The sequence below is a fragment of the Trachurus japonicus genome, chromosome 4 (assembly GCF_045865225.1).
Source record: "Trachurus japonicus isolate A0001 chromosome 4, Traja_1.0".
NCBI classification, from domain to species: domain Eukaryota; kingdom Metazoa; phylum Chordata; class Actinopteri; order Carangiformes; family Carangidae; genus Trachurus; species Trachurus japonicus.
This window is the reverse complement of record NC_140910.1, coordinates 12646659-12666533: the sequence shown is the minus strand read 5'-3', so window position 1 is coordinate 12666533 and position 19875 is coordinate 12646659. Positions and strand designations below refer to the sequence as shown.

General features: G+C 45.7%; 1 protein-coding gene across 1 annotated transcript; it reads right to left on the bottom strand.

The window, feature by feature from the left end:
- Positions 1–451: 451 nt before the first annotated feature.
- onecut3a (one cut homeobox 3a) lies at positions 452–18623 on the bottom strand. Its single transcript, XM_085774074.1, has 2 exons — positions 17368–18623; positions 452–1994 (listed from the first exon to the last, which is right to left on the bottom strand). Exons 1-2 carry the CDS (start codon positions 18404–18406, stop codon positions 1702–1704), a joined length of 1332 nt encoding a protein of 443 aa, XP_085630200.1. The 5' UTR covers positions 18407–18623; the 3' UTR covers positions 452–1701.
- Positions 18624–19875: the final 1252 nt, after the last annotated feature.

The following is a 19875-nucleotide window of genomic DNA, read 5'->3' as shown; positions in this document are numbered from 1 at the left end:
TCATTTTTTTTGCAAACAGATGGGATGGAAAAATGGACGAAAGATTTGCTCAAATGTGAAGCCACCCAAAATAATCTAAATGAAACCTTCACTGCACCTCAAAAGTGTCTGTACTATAGTAAGCCTGTCTGTCATATTTTACTGTTACCGTTGTACTCTTCTATCCCCCCTTTGTGTAATTTCTGTTTCTGTTTTGCAGATACTACAAGATTTCGGATTGGTTAAGTGAATCCCTGCCTTTTGCTAAATCCCTGTGTTTTCAGCGTTCAGTTTAACCATCCCCCTCCTCCGGCTTCACCAGTGCTGGTTGGATGAGGAACAACAATAGGATAATGGTTAGCTATTGATCTGCCTTCAAAGAGCTGTGAGGGCCTGAATGTGTTGTGCCGTGACTTCTCCTCAGCATCTAGTGGCTCTTCCCTCCCTCTCCTCCGCTCTGAACCCCCTCGCTCTGCTGGACACAGGTCTCTGCTCTCAACAGCAGGGGGCACTGTGGCTCTGTCAGCGCAGACAGGACAGGACAGGGGAGGGAGAGAGGTGTGCTGCTGCTGCTGCTGCTGCTGCTGCTGCTGTGGTAGTAGTGAGGCCTTTGTGTGCCCATCTCCACTGGGTTCCATGTGCTCCTCTTGCTTTCTGATTTTTTCATATGCAGCTGTAATGTAGTTGGCTGGATGCCCGAGCGTGTTGTTGTCGCTTGGTTCTCAGTTATTGATCAGAGGAAAAGCTCCCAGCAGAACAAAGAGCATGTCCAGACATCTCACCCGCCTCTCCTGTTGGTCGGAGAAACACAGACTCTGGGCTCAGGCTAAGAGTAACAATGACATGTCTCCCTACAGGCCTCCAACATCTGTGCAAAAAATATAGACCTGGGCCTGGAAGACCTGAGTATCTACTGCCGAGCGTCTTGCGTTTCACCTTCAGGAGGGGTCAAGGCCCCGCTCTCTCTGTCTGCATTGATTAATTTTTCAATTCATTAGTTTGCCGTATGATCAGGCTGAGCTGCTCTCTGAAATGGCTGGCCATCAGGGAATACCTTTGGCCGAGGAATGAAGGAGACTACAGGAGGAGGGGGGGAGGTAGAAGCAGAGAATTGGAAAGCCTTGTTGTTTTTTTCATAGGCTGCGTTGTTTTCTTTATGACGGCCTTGTGTGTGCAGGATGGGGCTTGGATAATAAGGCTATGTGCTGTTCTGTTGTCAGATTTATTGCCGTTCTTTCGCCCTTGTTGCTTCCGTGTGCCGGCGTAGAGGGGGTGTGAGAGAGAGTAAAGAGGCAGACACAAAGGAGGTGAGTTGGGAGAAGAAAAAAAAACTGGAATCAGTGGTTACTTGGGTGGTGAAGCATAACTCGGATACCGTCCAACAAAAACGTCAAATCTTTGGTGTCTCTTTGTCAGATGCTGTAAAAATGATTTTCTTTCAAAAAAAGACAGATTAATGATTGTCCTCATGTGAGAAATGCAGAGTGAGCCTGACTTCACTGTTTCACCTTTTTTTTAGATTTTGTTTGTTTCAGGTGAGAGCTTGAAATTCTGACTGACAAAAAAGATGATTGCATGGCACAAAGGGTTTTCAGGCAGAGGACACATTCAGACGGCCCAGGATGTAGGTAGGGTTGTTATAGACAGGTTTCACAGCCAATTTCCCATGTTGCCTGTTGTTCCAACCTGGTTCCCCGGCCCTCTGAAGGTCCTCTCCTCCTCTCAGGCCTTGGAGAAGGTGGTGGCGGATGTGCCTGGCTGCCCGGGGCTGGTACCGTGGTCGTCGTGCCAGCGGTCGACGCAGCGGCGGCGAGCGTTCATGAAGAAGTTGCTGACGGTGCTGAGCTCCAGTCCGAGCTGCTGGGAAATGGTGATCTGCATTTCCTTGGATGGACGCTTGTTCTCCTTGAAGATGGCGATGAGCGTGCGTCGCTGCAGGTCAGTGAAGACCAGGCGCTGTTTCTTGGGCGCCGTGTTGCGGTCCTTGTGTTGCTCCTGCTCTTTGCGCTTGCAGGCTTGGTGTGGATGGCAGCGGTGGGAGGGATGGAGGTAAGAGTGGGAGGCAAAGAGGGGAAAGAGAACACAAAGCAAGGTAAATATACAAAAGTGATTATTCTCATGATTAAATAAGAAAGTTTAGATGTGGAGGGAGATAAACTAAATGTATCATTATCCAACACTTAAACACAAAACTTAGTTTATACATCAGAGATGCAGCAGTGATTCTACAGCTCCATCTCTATTGCCATATTAAAGTTGATTTAAAGCTAATCCATGCCTCCTGCCCAGTGGGAATATTCCTTCCATCCTGCAGAGTGCAGACAGGGAGCCAGCCTGCGGTGAGAGAAAGATGGGGTGGGGGGATGAGGGGGGACTGGCTGTTGCCTGCTAGCTGGAGACACTGCTGTTTGATTCAATATTAATGCAGTTTGAGTCGCAATGGGGGACTGAGTGACTGTTGCACAAAAGTAAGCATTTTGTGTGTGTGTTCGGAAATGAGAGAGAGAGAAAGAAAGGAGGAAGGAAGGAGGAACCAACGCAGGGAAAGAAAAACTTGGAGATAAAAGGTGGAGGAGTGAGATCAAGTGTGTGTGTGTGTGTGTGTGTGTGTGTGTGTGTGTGTGTGTGTGTGTGTGCGTGTGTGTGTGCGTGTGTGTGTGCGTGTGTGTGTGTGCGTGTGTGTGTGCGTGTGTGTGTGCGTGTGTGTGTGAGAGTGTAAGACCCGAAGAGCTGAGAAGAGGAGGGAGGGGCGGCAAGTGAAGGAGAAAGAGAGATATTGACCGACTTTGCTGTAGGAATTGGGGGTTCTCTGTAGGGACTGAGGTCAGAATCCCCCCCAGCAGGTCTACAGTCTGCTACTTCAAACAGAGCCCACTGGAGCCCACTCTATTGAGCTCTGAGAGGGTATTTATAACCCACTCAACCCCCCCCCTCCCTCCTCAAACCCAAACACTCAAGAGGTGCATGCACCGGCTGCTATGAGCCCCTTCCCATACACTGAGCAATTTTCAAAAGAAAACACACCGAGTGTACTCTTTTACGTTAGGGAGGGGGTCCGTGGGGGTGGTGGGGTTGTAAGCAGCGAACACAGAAATTAATAGTTAATAGAGTGTTGTATTGTGGGTAAGTGTGTTGTAACTCAAAGTATTTGTAGGAGACGAGTGGAGGGCAGCTGACAGGTTCAGGGTAAAAAGGCAAGAAACGGCACCCAGAGATGGTGTTGGAGTAGGAGGGGGGGGGGGGGGGGGTAGAGGTGGTGGCGGTGGGGGGGTGGAGGGTTAAGGCACCACCTCTGCAGCCACATGTTCCCCTGCTGGCTGAGGATCGAATCCTGCCAGAACGGGCTGTGTGTCCCTCTCAGCCTCCTACTGTCTCAATAAAATGAGAGCAAATTGGAGAGAGAGAGAGAGAAAGATGCCGTCCCTGTGGGGTCTCCACCTGCTGCCGTCCGTATTGTCTGATACTTTCATAGTTGCCTTCAATAATGTCTCACTCCCACACTGTGTGTGTGTGTGTGTGTGTCTTGATTCATGTAAGGACAGAATTTCTTCTTCTTTCTCCTCTTGTGTTCTTCGTGTGTGTGTGAGGTGTGAAGGGGGCGTGTGTGTGTGTGTGTGTGTGTGTGTGTGTGTGTGTGTGTGTGTGTGTGCGCGCGGGTGTGCGCGCGGGTGTGTGTGTGTGTGCGCGCGGGTGTGTGTGTGTGTGTGTTGAGGGGGGCTGTGATTATGCTGAAGTGGCTGGAGCCAAGCAGTGGCGCTGTGTGTCTAATTACAGTGGAACAGAGCCCATTGATCAGCCATTGCAGTCCAATCTGTTTACTACAGATGTCTAACCTGCACACAGACCTATCCATCATATTCATATTCCACATCAACACTGCAGCTATATATATATATATATATATATATATATATATACGTATATATATACTTCACCCAAACGCTAATATGCCACATACAAAATTGTACGAACGCTTGTATCCATATCATCATACTGTGTTATACTGTGATTTATTATAATATTAAGGGTAGTCATGAGGATGGGAAGGAGGAGGAGGATGGTGATGTCATTTTATGGTTTGCTGAGAGTATTCAGTGTCACAGTGAGTTAAGTCTCAACAGGTCAGACGCTTAAAGCCACAAGAAGTCACATAAAGCTTTTGTGAGGAAATCGTTGGCACCGATGAGGCCCAGCGTTCCCCAGAATCCAAACTTCCCTGCATCTGTTGTCGTCTTTTTCTTTAAAAAGTCGCGCCAAGTATAATGACATCAGAGGCACTTTTTAAACCCTCGGCATCTGTGTGTCCTGATGAACCTATAACTACAAACCAAACTAAATGTCACCCAGTAATTCCAGGGATAAATGCTGGCGGGCTGACTCATATGATAGATTTAGAGGAAAATTGATTTATCTGTCATTCATCAATATGACAGCTTCTTTGAACCCCCCTCCCCCCACCTCATGGAGATATCTGACTTTTTCATACAGTGTTTGACAAACATTCAACTATGCATGCTTCTTCAATTACTCTGAGTTGTTCTAATCATGACACACATACATAATATATTGCAGTAGTTGGTGCTATTGTGTTTTATCATCATTGGAAGTGTAATTGTGTTTTCCTGTTATCCATGCCGAAGTGAGTGGAGATTGAATTAGATCAGGTAAATTGAAAATTAAACCACTGTTCTCCCCAGTGGTTAAAAAGCGACACTAAACTACAGGTTAATTTTCTCATTTTCTAATGAGCTGTTCCGAAGCAAAATTAAATACTCTAGTTTATAGTATCACCTTAAGTGAAACTGGCTACCAGTAAAAAAAAAAAACAGAACATCTCCATCCAAGACAAAAATAGATAGTCCTGTGTAGTAGTTATGAGACGTGGGAATGTACAGCCTTGGTGGAGGAATAGCCATTTCCAAACGATTTCTTCAACAACAAAGCCAATCAAACATTTATCATTTACTGAACAATACCAAAATTTCACACGGGAGAAAACCCTTGTTTACAGATCACTGTTTGAAGTTTCAGGCAGTTTGTGTTGGCAGACGGGAGGATGCAGGACTTATCAAAACATTTAAAGACTTGTAGTGGATCAGAGCTCCACGGTGACCACAGAAAAGTCACCGCTCAGCAGAGACACGCCGTCCCCTCTGGGTTCAACTTGTGTGAAAGAGGATTCGTCTCTCAGCGGGACACTGAGCTTAAACCCTCATCAGGGCTCTGCCAGGCCTGTTTGAAGTCCAACAGGGAGCAGCAACTACTTATTCTGTCAGGCGTGTTGCTTCATCATTGAACATCTTTGGCAAAATGATAAATAATAATAATAATGATGATGAATAAATAAATAATAAATACATTTACTGAATCCTCAAAATAAACATGGGCCATAAATTCTCTAAATTCAGACAGTTTCAACTTATTCTAAAACATAAAAATACATTTTATGACATATAATGTCTTAGTTAACAGATTTTTTTTTATATTGGACACAGCCTTTAAAACAGCTTCTGCTGTTTTTCCTGCCAGATTAATAGTCAATATTATTATAGATATGGATGAATTTCTATCTCAATGTCCAACTTAACTTTCCATTTGTTTTCTGCAGCTTCTGGTCGACCTGGACACCTCACTTCAGTGTGACTTTTGCATCCAGATGAGTGACCTTGCACACAGGTACACACACAAACACACATACACATACAGGTATAACATGGTGTTACACCTTAAAATGTCCAGTGTTTCCATTTAATAGTCTCTCTTGTTATTATGTAAATTTTATTTACTTTCTTTAAACTAGAAAATATTTTCCCTTTCATGAACAGTCTCGCTGTCACTGTACGTTTCAGACAGTAAAATCCACATGGGTCTCTCTGGCTACAGAAAGAGGAATCTTCTGAAATCTATGAATGGATTTGTTTTAAGAAGTCGAGAAATCTGTGGAGAAGAAACGAACTGCTGGTCAAGATTACGTGGCATTTTTAGGACTTTATTCTCTTTTAACCGCCCTGAAAATTAAGAGATGGCAAAAATAGACGTATAAATGTAATATTTAAGCACATAAAAGTGAGTCTGGGAGGGAGGAGTGTTTTCCTCAGAGGGTCCCAGGCAGTTCCTCTTGTCCACATCTTTATGCCGGCGAGTCACGTCCTGCCACCGCATCGACCGCTTGCTTTGTGCCGTTTCGATCGGCAGGTGTCGCTCTCGCCGTAGCCCGGCTGCACGGGGCGCCGTAGTGCGCTGCCTTTGCTACAGGCGCTGGATTTAGTAATCAATATCGATCGATCGGTGAGGAAGGGGGCCCTGATTACTGAACCAAGCTCAGCGTAGAAAAGAAAAAAAAATCGATCATTGCAGCTTTTAGAGCTACAGTAGGCAGCGAGCAGAGAGACGGACATAAACTCATGCACAAAGAGCAGCCCCGACCAGAGCAGAGATCCCGGTTTGGAGCGGAGTGTTGTGTGTGTGTGAGGTGTGCACCCCGCTGCTGCACGGCCAGAGAGAGATGTGGTTTCTATAACCCGCTATATGGAGCCGTGAACGGGAGCTGACCTACTTTGAATGGATCCCTCAGGCTCCTCACACACATACAAAGACTGGCCAACAAAGACATATTCATCTGTGGCTTTACTGCTTTAGTTAACATACATACATCTTAATCTGCTGCATTCTTATCCTGCTATTACTGTGATATTACACCCCACGATGAATATAATCTACAACATTGATACTGGACTTCTTGTCTCATATCATGCTCATATCAAATTCCTTTAATGAGTAATTTTTTCCCCTTCTCTTTCTATCAACCTGTGCTTTTCTGCTGGGGTGAAAACAGTAGAACTTGGGCCTATTTCTTTTCCACTGATAACATTAATATTCTTTGCTTCACGACAAACCAAGCGAGGTTAAGAGAAAGGCCCTGGGTGTTCAATATCGATCGATAGATTCGTGAATAATTCGTGTGTGAAATTCAGTTCGTCCAATTAATTATGCCTCGGAGAGAGAGAGGAGAGGTGGGGGGGGGGGGGGTCTGGAGAGGAGATTCATGGATGGGGATGGAGAACACCAGCAGCAAGGCAGGGAGGGTGTGATGTGATGATCCAGCTTTCTCTGCGGATTTCAAATCAGAGGAAAGCTGAAGAGGAAACGATCATCACCTGGTTCACCTGCGCGGACTCCATAGGATCCAGTCTTGGGGTGTGTGTGTGTGTGTGTGTGTGTGTGTGTGTGTGTGTGTGTGTGTGTGTTGGGGAAGATGTGTGTGTGTGGGGTAACTCCTCTGTCCCCACAGATGCGAGTCCATCTTGAGCATTAATCATTTATTGATCACCGCTGCCCTTCCTGCTCATAATGAGAAAGTCAAACCGCCTAATATTGTGCCTATGAAACCATCATTACACATCTGCATCTGTGATTTCCCCCCCTCACTTTCTCTCTCTCTCTCCCTCTCTCTCTCTACTGCTCTTCGTTTTTCAAAGAGTCTCCCCCGCGGTGTGAAATCCAATCATGAGGCACTGTTTGTGATCCCTGTAACGCAAGACGAGGTGAAAGTCTGTTGATTTAATTAATTTACCAATAAACATGTTTACCGGTTACGGTTCGGCGCGTCACACACACACACACACACACACACACACACACACACACACACACACACACACACACACACACACACACACACACACACACACACACACACACACAGTCAGTCCTGTCCAGTCCAGTCCTCACTAATAATCTATACAGTGTGCTTGTAGTTGCTCTCTTCTCCATATTGTAAGAAGCATGATTGGGCAATTTGATGTTTAAGCTTCAGGTCTATTTATGAAGTAACGTCCCTGCTGTTATGGGCTGTTGCCCTAAAGATTGATGGCAGCGCGTGCGCCGGCACCGTGGCATTTATTCCATTCAGGCTGCAGGGCAGTGCCAACTCTCTCTCTCCCCCTCTCTACCTCTACCTCTCTCTCTCTCTCTCTCTCTCTCTCTCTCTCCCTCGCCAGGCCAAAACACTCCCAGCTCAATACTCCTTAATGTAATGAGTGAGAATTGGTGTTAATATACTGATAAAGCGACACAATTTGTTTGTTTGCCTTCTCCAGCGACTCAGCTGCGAGGCATTTCTTCTTCAGCACTTCAATAACACTCAACCTGAACTCAGTTACTTCTCCGCCCACACGGCACCTCGGTCCTGCAACACTCTGGCTGCAACATTTTACTCCAGCTGCATGCGCTCTTTTTAAAAAAAAAATATATATATTTTTAAATTTGCTGTATCATCTAAATCACAGTTGTGCATGCACAGGAATTTATATTTTTGCATTTTAAAATAAGTGTGTCAGTTAACACGTCCTATTGTGTGCGCTGCGTCAGATTAAAATACGGACCTGAGGAATATGATTCATATGATTTTATTCAGCTCTGTTTTCTGTTTTCACCACCACCTGTTATTAGCAACCACTATTAAAGAAAAAAACTCAATAACCAGTAAATGCTGCTGTGTGTGATGATCACGCGCCTTATGAGGTTTTAGATAATTAAATGCACTCAGCCATTTAAGCGCATGATTGAGAGAAACGTATCACTGAATTATTATTATTATTATTATTATTATTATTATTATTATTATTATTATTCGTTCTTTTGCCTGTTTAATAGCAGCCTTGGTCTGCATGTGCTATTTACTTGTGTGAGTGGGTCCATTGTTAGTGTGATACTCTTACCCACGATTATCATTGATTTTATTTATAATTGCTTTGACCAGTTATGCGTGATAGAGGTAATGATTATGATGCTTTATTTTGAAGAGACAGACAGGCAGGCCCATGCTCTCATTTCCCACAACAACAGGTGTGGGACCGCTGTGTGTGTGTGTGTGTGTGTGTGTGTGTGTGTGTGTGTGACTGCGTGCGTGTGTGTGTGTGCGCGCGCGCGCTCTTCTGTAACGTATGAATTTAATAGGGGATTCATTTTGCCTGCTTTGATAAATTAAGACGAATTGTCCTTGAATTGTGGCTCATATTTGGCGAGTGTGGCCAAAATCTCAGTTCACTGTTTAAAAACGAATATCACCAGTTAATAAGCCCATGGGGGACAAATCAAGAAATAAACTACTTTTAAAAATTCGCATCATAAACCTTTTTAAATAATTTATATCATGTATTTAGAATAATAGATTAACTTTTAAACAAATAGCATTTTGGAGTTGGTGGGAGAGCGGTGGGTGAAGAGGCTTTTTGACCGGTCAATAGACTCGCATGTCTGGGCTTCCTGCGGATCTGAGACCGGTGCCAGGACCCAAATTCCCTCTAAGCTCCTTTTTAATTTACTGAAGAGAGTTTACACTCATTTTAAAGCTGCGTAAATTGGTCCGGGGCGCATTGATGGCGAAAAACAAAGAGAAAGAAAGGCTGAAGTGCCTGAAAAAACAAATCTATGAATGTAAACCTATGCATTTATATATTTAAAGAATATGTTTGTTTTTTTTTTGTTTGTTTTTAATTATCAACTTTTTAAATCTCGCGGGATTAGCCGGGTACACCGAGGTCAGTCAGGTCAAATGCCCTCCTCCTTACTTAGATTGAGGCGCACAGATTTCTAAAAGTTACAAGGCAGGAGATGTATGTTCATTCTCTCCAAGTGTTGAGCTGACACCTCTGCTGCTACTCCTGATTTCTCGCTAGAGAATCAGCCAACTGATCTGCAGTCAGGCGATACTGTTGACTCTGCGAGGAGACACACACACAGACAGACAGACAGACAGACAGCTTTTCAATATGCAGGAATTTTGGAGATTCAATTCAATACAGTTCTAACACTCAATCATGTGGAGAGAGTCAACTCAAATATTTCTGACCCGGCGCTTATTGCACCGAGCTAACTGCATTTATATGGTCGATTTTCTCCAATGCAAAACGCAGCATATTCGATTGAAATAAATAAAGTGTCGTGTCTTTATTATTCTGTTGCAAATTGCAGGGGTTCTTTAATTTAAATAGTTTATAGTCACTATGTTAGCGTTTACTCGAAACTCCATTTGAGCCTTTTTTTTGCAAGTCAGATTGTTGTTTTTTGTTTTTTTGTCTGAATCCTATTATTGATTATTTATTTATGGAACGTCTTGAATTATCTTTTCTATTAATTAAATTATTTAAGAAGATAATATATAATTAAGAATAAAGCCTTTACTTCACCAGTTATCTTACTGTAATGATAATAGCATAATAGTGATGATGATAATAATATTAATAATCTTTTTTTTAATTTTTACTTGAAACTCTTGGAAAATGTTGTAATTAACTCTCGTGTAATACAAAGGCTGTATGGGCTGACATCGATTCATTCATCAATTGATTTCACAGTCGTTTTGTTCCTTTGTTGATCTGTGAGGGGTTGGCCAACCGGGTACGATGCTGTGGGTACGATAATCTGTGTGTGTGTGTGTGTGTGTGTGTGTGTGTGTGTGTGTGTGTGTGTGTGTGTGTGTGTGTGTGTGTGTGTGTGTGTGTGTGTGTGTGTGTGTGTGTGTGTGTGTGTGTGTGTGTGTGTTGTTGTGATCGACCCTGTAAAAAAGACTTAGGTACAGAGGCTCCATACAAACCATCTGTAGACTCTCGTTTCTAAAATCCCCGGCGTGAGCCTCGATCTGTCACCAGCACAATCTCAACGTTTCTGTGTTTTCTCCCACAGTGTCATTTTTACACCTTTAAGTAAATACTTCAAAAAACAACACACTTTACGCACTACGCTGTAACAACGTCATATTCCTACAACACCTAATCCTTTAGTTATTCTTTATTCAAGAAGTGAAGTCATATGGAAATATATAGGCGTTTTCTTTTTTCCTGCAATGGCGTATTTCTTCTTATTGCCCCTAAATATGGCCGCTTCTTTTTACCAACACGTGCATCAGCATAAAAAATAAATAGAAATAAGCTGAATTATTTTGTCTCCATCTAAAAAATATTAGATGTTAACATGTATTATGAGATGAACTAAGTCCCTGCTGTTACAGAAACCTCTCCGCGGCCTCTTTTCTCTTTAATCGTGTGGACAGCGTCCTTGTGTTTTTAGCCTACGCATTAAACAAGCCATTATCGGGCCTTTAATAAGCGATGGCCTGTCAGGACGTCAGATAAGCGGCCAGTGTGTGTGTGTGTGTGTGTGTGTGTGTGTGTGTGTGTGTGTGTGTGTGTGTGTGTGTGGACATAGCGCTGTATCACTGCTGCTGCCTCGGCCTCGATGGACACAGACTTGGAACCGCTCTCCAACCCCCCCCCCCCCATCCAAAAGAAAAAAAAAGTAATCCGTTACTTATCCGTGGGAGAAGGAATACCTGCAAACACATCACAAGGTCTATCTGGGTGCTGACATATCAGTTGTTCAAATTATGAGAGGAAAAGATGCTGGCAAATTAATTGTTGAATTTGCTATTTGTACTCATTATCTGTGGGGAGCCAGTGGCTCCCTGCAGTGGTGTCAGGCGCGCAGGACGCACGGAGCAGACCCAGTTTTTGGGGGCATCCCGTCGTTACATAACAGCGGGCTGAGCTCTACTGACACAGCGCTGATGTGGCTCTGGTCAACATTTTAATTGCACAACAGTCTGCTCTTTGGAACCGTCACTTGCTCTGGCTCTGCGGCGGGTCAAAAGCCACAGTTTGATTTGTCTTCTCATCAGCCATCCTAACAAACAAACACACACACACACACACACACACACACACACACACACACACACACACACACACACACACACACACACACACAGAGAGAGCGTTCACCCAAATCTCAGCTCCCCCTGTTTGTGCAGCCATTTGGCTCCAGAGCGCAACGACGAATAATCAGATTTTAATCATGATTATCTTAAGGGTTTTGGGCTCTTTGTTAAAAAAAAAAAAATGTTTTGCCTAGAAAGAGGGGGTGGTTGGTGCACGCGGTGCCATTAACCCTTTGATGCTAGCCGCGTGCATTCAGTCGACTCTGCCAGCAATTTGATTTAAAGGTCATTCTCTCCTATCGATCCGGTTTGGCGAGGGGGCGACGGAGTAGCGTAGGAATTGATCATCTAAAATAGAAGAGACGGTATTCGAGACTGTACAGAGTCCAGACCTCTACTGCATTTCTAATTGCTATAAGCGCCCTCCCCCCTCCCCCACCCCGTGTGAATTAGAACAAGGTGTGTGAGAGAGAGAGGATGTGGAGGACAGGACAGTGCAGCCTCCTGCCTCAGCCAGTCGGACTAATCTGATTTCTATTAAAATTACATTATTTTGAATAATAAGGTCGACTTGGTCCGAGCAGTTGTGTGCAGGATGGAGCCGTGTGGGTGGGACGTAATGAGCGAGGGGGGGGGGTTAAACGACTGTGAACTTTAAGTCGTCTCATGCTGCTAATCCTGCTCCATCACAGAAATAGAGGGGCGCTGCTAAAGCTCCCAGATTGTTTCTAAAAGTCAGCATTTGACTGTTTGACCAGGGCACGCGGCGAGGTGTTGCAACAAGGCCAGCGTGAGTGCAGAGCGCGCGCTCATTAGTCATTCTGCTGTGTGTTATGAAGGGTGAGCTGTTAATGGGAGAAATGGTGTTGCATGGTGGAGATGGAGGGGGTTGCATGGCTGCATGGCGCAGCTCCAGAGATGGAAAGGAGAGGCCGGGGAATGGAAATCGATATAGATTCAGGGCTCGCCAGATCGGCCTTAACAATGTGGCGCAGACGCACTCTACATCCCGATCACATACACACAGGAGAGAAGAAACGGGGAGGCGACACGTATGCAGACTGTATATGCTGCTATGATATTGTCCTATGCAGGCATGCAGCATGAGAAGCTTTGAGTGCGTTTCAACACAGCAAAACGGATCTTATTACAGGGTGTATGAATATTAATGTCAGCCCACAACATGAAGATTTATGCTAATTTAAAGTTGCATTAATTGAGTTTACCCTTCCACCACATACATCCTGCCTCTCCACGCAGGGCTGTAGATAACGATGCAAGTCATTGCATCTGGTTAGAGCTATGCTGAACCCAGGATTTAAGCAAAATAGCCTCGAGGTAGAACCTCAAGAAAATGACTGTTGCTCTCCCACCAGAGGATTTCAAAGGCGATGCTTGTACATGCGTGTGTCAGTACTTACAGCACACGTTGCTGTGCTTAACGAACAACGAGGCTCTGAAACCGCAGCTGCACTGTTTACTCCCCCTATCTTCCCCTCACACATCAATTATTAAAGTACCAATCGATCATTTCGCAGGCTAACATCAAGCCATCTCTTCAAGAAAAAAAATCCTGTTTTAGATTATCCCGCATCAATCACATCTTAATGCCCTATCCAATTAAACCCATTATCCTGGCTCAAATGACCAAAAAAGAGCATCACTACTGACTGTTGTTGCTGCTTTAGGATATTTTGTTGTGAGCATCCCAAAACTAAGGACGACCTCGCTGTATTTCAGCAGCTCCCCAAAAAACTAGCAAAACCCAAACAAGCCAGGGAGCTGGATGTGATTTAAATGGAAACCCCCGGCTGGCTTCGTGCTGGACTGGAAAGCAGGATGCAGGAGGGGTGTGATTGACGCGATTGTGGATTGTAATATTGATCGATGGGTGGAAGCTGTTGGATGAAATAATGGTGTTTAGGGCCTACAAGAATGCTATTAACTATGTATTGGGTAAAACTCCGGTTTACCACCTTGAACTGTCCTCAGAACAAGAGACGAGATCCTGCGGTTCAGAGTGGACGGACGGATGTTTCAGCACCATGGACAGTGCCCTCAAACTGACCCGCTGAATAAAAACCAGACGCTTCCTCAAACTAATGCTGTGCAGAGGGAAATAAAAAGCTGTTATTAACTCCTGGTAAAAACCTACAGCTAAACAAATCCATTTTATTTGCAGTAAAGCATTCTGTCTTCTAAATTATGCTACTTTTACTAGATTGAGGCAACCAAGTACGATCAAACATCTCGTTTAATCATTAATCATTACCCTCAGCCTGAAAATAAATTACCTATAAGATAGGCAACCGAACAAAAATATAATTAGGCCACCTATGAAAATGAAGGTAAAAGGGCGCAGCGTGACGGTGATGGGGGTCGGTGGATGGGGTGGGCTGTGTGGAGGGGGGTATAGCTGCAGGATTAGGCCTGTGTAAACTGCGTGTAGTCCATTGAAACATGAATAGAGGCCTCCCACCCTTATTCCCTACAATGTTTTTCCTCCGTGTCCTGTGGGTCTTGACCTACGCACCCTGGCACGTGCTCCGGCCATTCAAATGGTAATGCACCAACTGCGCTTTTTTTTTGGCATACCATGGCACCTCATCACTGTCACAAGAGAAGACATATCTAGACATGTGAAAGGCTTTCTGCTTCCAGCTTCATGCCCCTGAGAGAGACAGTATACGCACGCGCCATTTCTGGGGTATAGTTTTAGTTTATATAATAGAATGTTTTCTGCAGCATCTGTCCAGAAAAAAGGCGTGAATATCACTTTAATAACCCCAAATGGCAATAAGTGAGAGTGCATAGAACATGGTTACAGCAAAAGGAGTGCTCTTTCTTTCTGTCTGTCTGTCTGTCTGTCTGTCTGTCTGTCTGTCTGTCTGTCTGTCTGTCTGTCTGTCTCTCTGCCTGTCCTTTCCACAACAGCTGTCCTCTTTCCCCTCTTTTCCGGCTCCGTCTCCCCCTCTCTGCTCCGGGGGAGAGAGGCCAATGGGAGAGAGTGCTGAGGCGGGATAATTGATAGATGCACTGGCTATCCTTATCGATCAGGGCTGTATTGACCCAACCAAATACATTGAGATGGAGTGTGGAATTCAACACAGATGCAAAGACGAATTGTTTTCATCGTTAATGCGATCTTTAAATGCCTCCCAAACCTCACTTTGCCCGTGTCTTTCTTACTTGTGCAGCTTTACAATGAAGCTGCCTTTTTTATTCAATACTATAGTCGACTGATAGATGTGCTTTAAGACTCTCTGGATATGCATAAAAAAGCCTGACTGCTCGCTTGGCCTTGGTGTTATGGTCCTGCATATGAAGAAAACAATAGGTGAGAAAGGATGTGGGTCTTTGCCCTTCGTTGCACTGGGAGATGTTAAGCGTGAAGGACACACATTCCCCCCCAAACAGGCCTGTCTCTGCTCTGTTTTTCGTTTCAGGAGTGGATTGTCCTGTGTGTGTGCGTGTGTGCGCGCGTGTGTGTGTGCAGGGACTGGCATTTTCACATTAGCTAAGCAGGGCAGCTGCATTGATTTGTGTGACTGTGATGAATTTGGAATAGTAATTTGAATTTATTGATTGATGTGGCCGAGCGAGTATGGCCCAGCCTCACTTTCAGCCTCCCCCAGCCCCCCACCCCCCCAAACTCCCACTCTCAGCCCATGCGAATCCAGGATAATGGTGATTTTAAAATGCAATAAGTAAAATGTTGCTCCGTGCATTTACATACATGTCATTTGTCATTTAGCCAAACTGGATTTTCCCCTCAAACCTACCGAGACAGCAGCTTCATACACAAAAGACTAAATCTGCTCTTCAACTAGAAAAATTAATTCGGGGGTTATGATGAAATGTACTTCCACACAATCATTTATAAAACCATCTGTCTGCGCCCCCTGTATTTCCATTCCACAGCCACAGAGAAGAAAATATTACGCACGTACACACAGCTCACAGCTATAGGCTGTCCTGGGCCTCACCACATGAAAACATGCAGTAGCTGTGCACTGCACAGGACTGTGCCACTCCACCACGTCAGTTGAATTGGGGGGTTTTATCCTGATGCCGAGTGTGGAAGATATAAAACCCCACAGCCCAATTAGCTTTAACAGCAGTGGCACTTAAAGAGACAATTGTAGAGTGTTTAAATCTTTATTTACCAGAACCCCACTAAATGCGCAAAGGAACAATTTACATGCCATTAAGTGCTTTTCAATAGGGCATTGACTGGAACTAAAATATGCCACTATATCTGCTTAATTGAACTGTGCGCTGAAATACGACACAGAAGAGCTGATTGACGTTTGGAAGCGCAGCACGTCTAAACAGGGCCTTTAAACAAACATCAATGAGAGGGGACCTCTCACTCTCATCTGCTGTAACCCCACTGCGACGTCTCGCGCTTTCATTTACGTTCTGTTAAGCAGGTTGTAAGTGTTAAAGGGTTTAAAAGGGGGAGGGGAAGTGGGCTCAAACCACAGCGGTAAGTGGTTGAATCTTTTAGCAATAAAAACCAAAAGGATGGATCAGGAAGATTCACAAAGCTAAAACGGAGGGAAGGAAGGTCTGTGTCACAGTTCAGCCTCTTGCTGAACAGAAGGAATGTCTAGCCCCTTCCCAAATGACCCCCAAACACACACACACACACACACACACACACACACACACACACACACACACACACACACACACACACACACACACACACACACACACACACACACACACACACGCAGTGATGTCCAAAGTCTGACACCTCATACTTTTGGACCCCACTTGTATAAGAGTGGGGTCCAAAAGGAACCACACTAAATGCCGTTTTCCTGCGACAGGATATCTAGACTGGCTTTGGAGACGAGATATCCCAGAGTGCACAGGAGACAACTGAGGCCAGACAAAGACGCATCTGTTTGTGTCTCTGTCTTTCTGATCCAAATCGATCATTTATTAGTACGCTACTCTGAAAGGGGACCCCTGGACCTGAAATATTGATCCATAGGAGGTCATGCTCTTCCGACTCTTTGGCCAGGCCTCAGACAATCCTCGTTTGCGACGACGCGCTTTTTTGACAGGGCAAGTGCCAAAGCATTACACCAGGTTTTGCCTGATACAGAATAAAATTGTGTATTTGAGCGGGCGCTGTCTCAAAGTGTAGACGTGTTTTACTTTTAGAGTAACAGCGCTGCAAGATGCTGTGATTTTTGGTCATATCCTGCTTTAATTTCCTTTGTTTGGTGTCTCTCTGTGTTTTGTTTTTGTGTGAGAGTGAGAGAGAGGATGAGGGTGAGCCAGAGGGAGAGGAGTGTGTGTGTTCATGCTGTATCCGTGCGTAAAAGTGCTCTGCTACCTGCGTAAAAACAGTCATACGAGCTGTACAGTCTGCGTTTGCACCAGCTCTGCTTTTGAGAGAAGCCACCGCTCTTTTGTTTATCACACTTCCAGTGTTGCACGGCGTGTGTTTATACTATCATGGATCGTAGCATCAATCAAAATATAGATTTCCCCCCAACATTTAACACCCCAACTGTCATGATGAAGTTTTACTCGATACAATCGACTAATAACTTCTAGTAATGTCTGTTTGAGCAGGTATTGACAGTCTCGCCACATTGACTTCTAATTGATCCCTCCACATCACTCAGGTTGGGAGCTGTCTCCTCACTCACCTGCAAGCCTGAGCGCTGACATCCGCTGGAACTCGGGCTCCTGGAGCCACTTCCACATCCTCCTGAACGTCTCCCGGCCAGACTTGAGTTTACTCCACGGTTTAGGATTCCGCAGCAGGTCAGACAGGGTTCCCTGGGACCGGCACAAGATCCTCTGAGCAAAGATGGCCTGTGGGATGCTGTAGCGCTTGAGCTCCGCCGTTATTCGCTGTGCCACCTCCTTGGTGTTTATCTCCTCCACCTGCCCCGACCCACCTCCCTGCCCGCCTCCCACCACCGTCTGCCTGTCCCGGTCTGACAGCATGGACCCGTTTGCCTGAGAGTGCGGATGACTGTGATGGTGGATGCCGTTCAACGACGTCATGAGCCCGGCCCCGTGGCCCCCGAGACCCCGGGCCAGGTGATCCTCGCCTCGGGACAGCATGGCCGCGTGGGACTCGAAGCCCCCCGAGGAGAGCATCTTGTCGTTGGAGAGGTGAGCCCCGGGACCGTAGGCGCTGAGAGTCTGCTGGGAGCTGTGCAAAGTCCCAAGGCCGTTGGACAGAGGGGACAGAGGCTGTCCCATGCCGGACATGTCTTTGGGGTAGTGGCCGTAGAGGTTACCCATGGAGGCGAGGCTGCGGTCGTCCCTCATCAGGGTGAAGCTGCCGCTGACATTCCCGGCCGCGAGTCGCTGGTGCGCCGGATGATGGTGAGCGTGAGGGTGTGGGTGGTGAAATTTCTCCGACACGGTGGATATGGGGGGCAGGTGCTGCAGCGGCGTCAGCGTGGTGTAGGTGCTGCTCAGGCTCATCCCGGAGTCACACGACATGGTCATAGCGGGGTGCAGGGGCCCGGACAGAGCGTGGTCTGAGCGGTAGTCCCCCGCTCCCTCCAGGATGGAGGCCATGCTGGACACCATGGCTGACCGCCCGTGCGACACCAAGTTCCGATGCGACGCTGACGACTGGCGCGCGTGCGGGGAGTTCATTAAGTCGCTCGTTTGGTGGGAGTGAGACACACCGTGCAGATTTCCAATGTTTTCCATTGTAAGCTCCATTGTTGGAAGGATCTTTATTTCCACCCCTCTCGCCACTCTCGCTCTCTCCCTCGCTTCTCTCCCCCTCTCTCTCCCTCACTGTCGCTCTATCTCACACTCCTTTCCAATAAATTTTGAACGATTTCAAAGCCGAGCCATTGATTGTAGTTGCCTCTCTGCAGTCAATCCAGCATGGTTTTAAAAGATCGGGTCCCGGCCGCCACACAAACTGCCAACCGAAAAACCCCTCTGCTCAGTGAAGGTGTCTGCGCCTCTGCTTTCCTCCGCTGTACAGCACCTTCCACTATACCCAAAGCTCCGCTGCGCTCTCTCTGTGTATATTGACGTGCCCGCGCTCATGTCAGGATGAGACCGACCCTGTGCGCATGTGCGCGCCCCCGAGGTGTATCCTCGCACTCGCGCATTCTGTCTGGGGCCAATCTGACGTCACTGGCCCCTATGTCATGGGGTTGTTGGTGTCGCAAACTGAACCTCGGATTCCTGAAAAAAGATTGCATTAGACACTTGTGAAGATAAACCACACAGATGCAATCCTCTGCAGCGTGTGCAACGTTTACACTCAGATGGATAAGAAGACCTCACTCCTTGTTTTCTCTGATAAAAGCTTTTGACACGGCGCCAGCAACGCATGTGATGTCTGTGTTGAAAGTTAAATATTAATTGACATGTATCACATCAGGCCACGAGCGTAATTAGAAAACCACAACTGATCTTGAAGGGGAGGTCATAACTCACAGCCTCCGCTTTTTATTGTTTTCGATCCTTATACACAGGCAAAATTGAAGATGCATAATCTCCTGATAGAATTACTGAATTTGAAGATATCCATTTCTTTAGATGTTGTTTAAAACATGACGCTCGACTGCGTGGATGACCTTTGACACTTCTCCAGTTCTTACCAGTATACCAGTGAAATTATATCTGCGTCTATCTTTTCAAATTTCTGAAAAGTAAAACATCAAATGTCTTTGTCTTGCATTAAGTCTTCATTCGGCTTTTTTTATCACTGATTTTTTCCCCCCCTCAATCTTCAAAAAATATTAGGTTACTGAATAAATCCCCTGATTTCATCTCATCATCGCTTCTAAGGGCTTCGACCCTCCATTCACGACTTGGACTCCGGCTGAGAAAATCAAACTCTCAAACACATCAACTCTCACATAGTTAATACTTCATGCTTTCCAAACTTCGGCATGAAACTCTCTGCTCGCTGACGTCAATCCTGGTCAGCAATCCATCACTGTCAGAGTATGTATGGATCAGGAGATGCATCGATAGGTCGGTAGCTATAGCAGCACGATGAGTCGGAGGGACTGGGTTTGTGAAAGGGGGTAAACAACAACAACAATAATAATAATTTTAGTATTAATAAGTTGCGTGTGTTGGGTGGAAATTGAGGGATGTGTGAAGCGTCATTGAAGTTGTCAGAATAGACTTCAGTCTCCTGTTACTGTAATACCGAGTTAAGG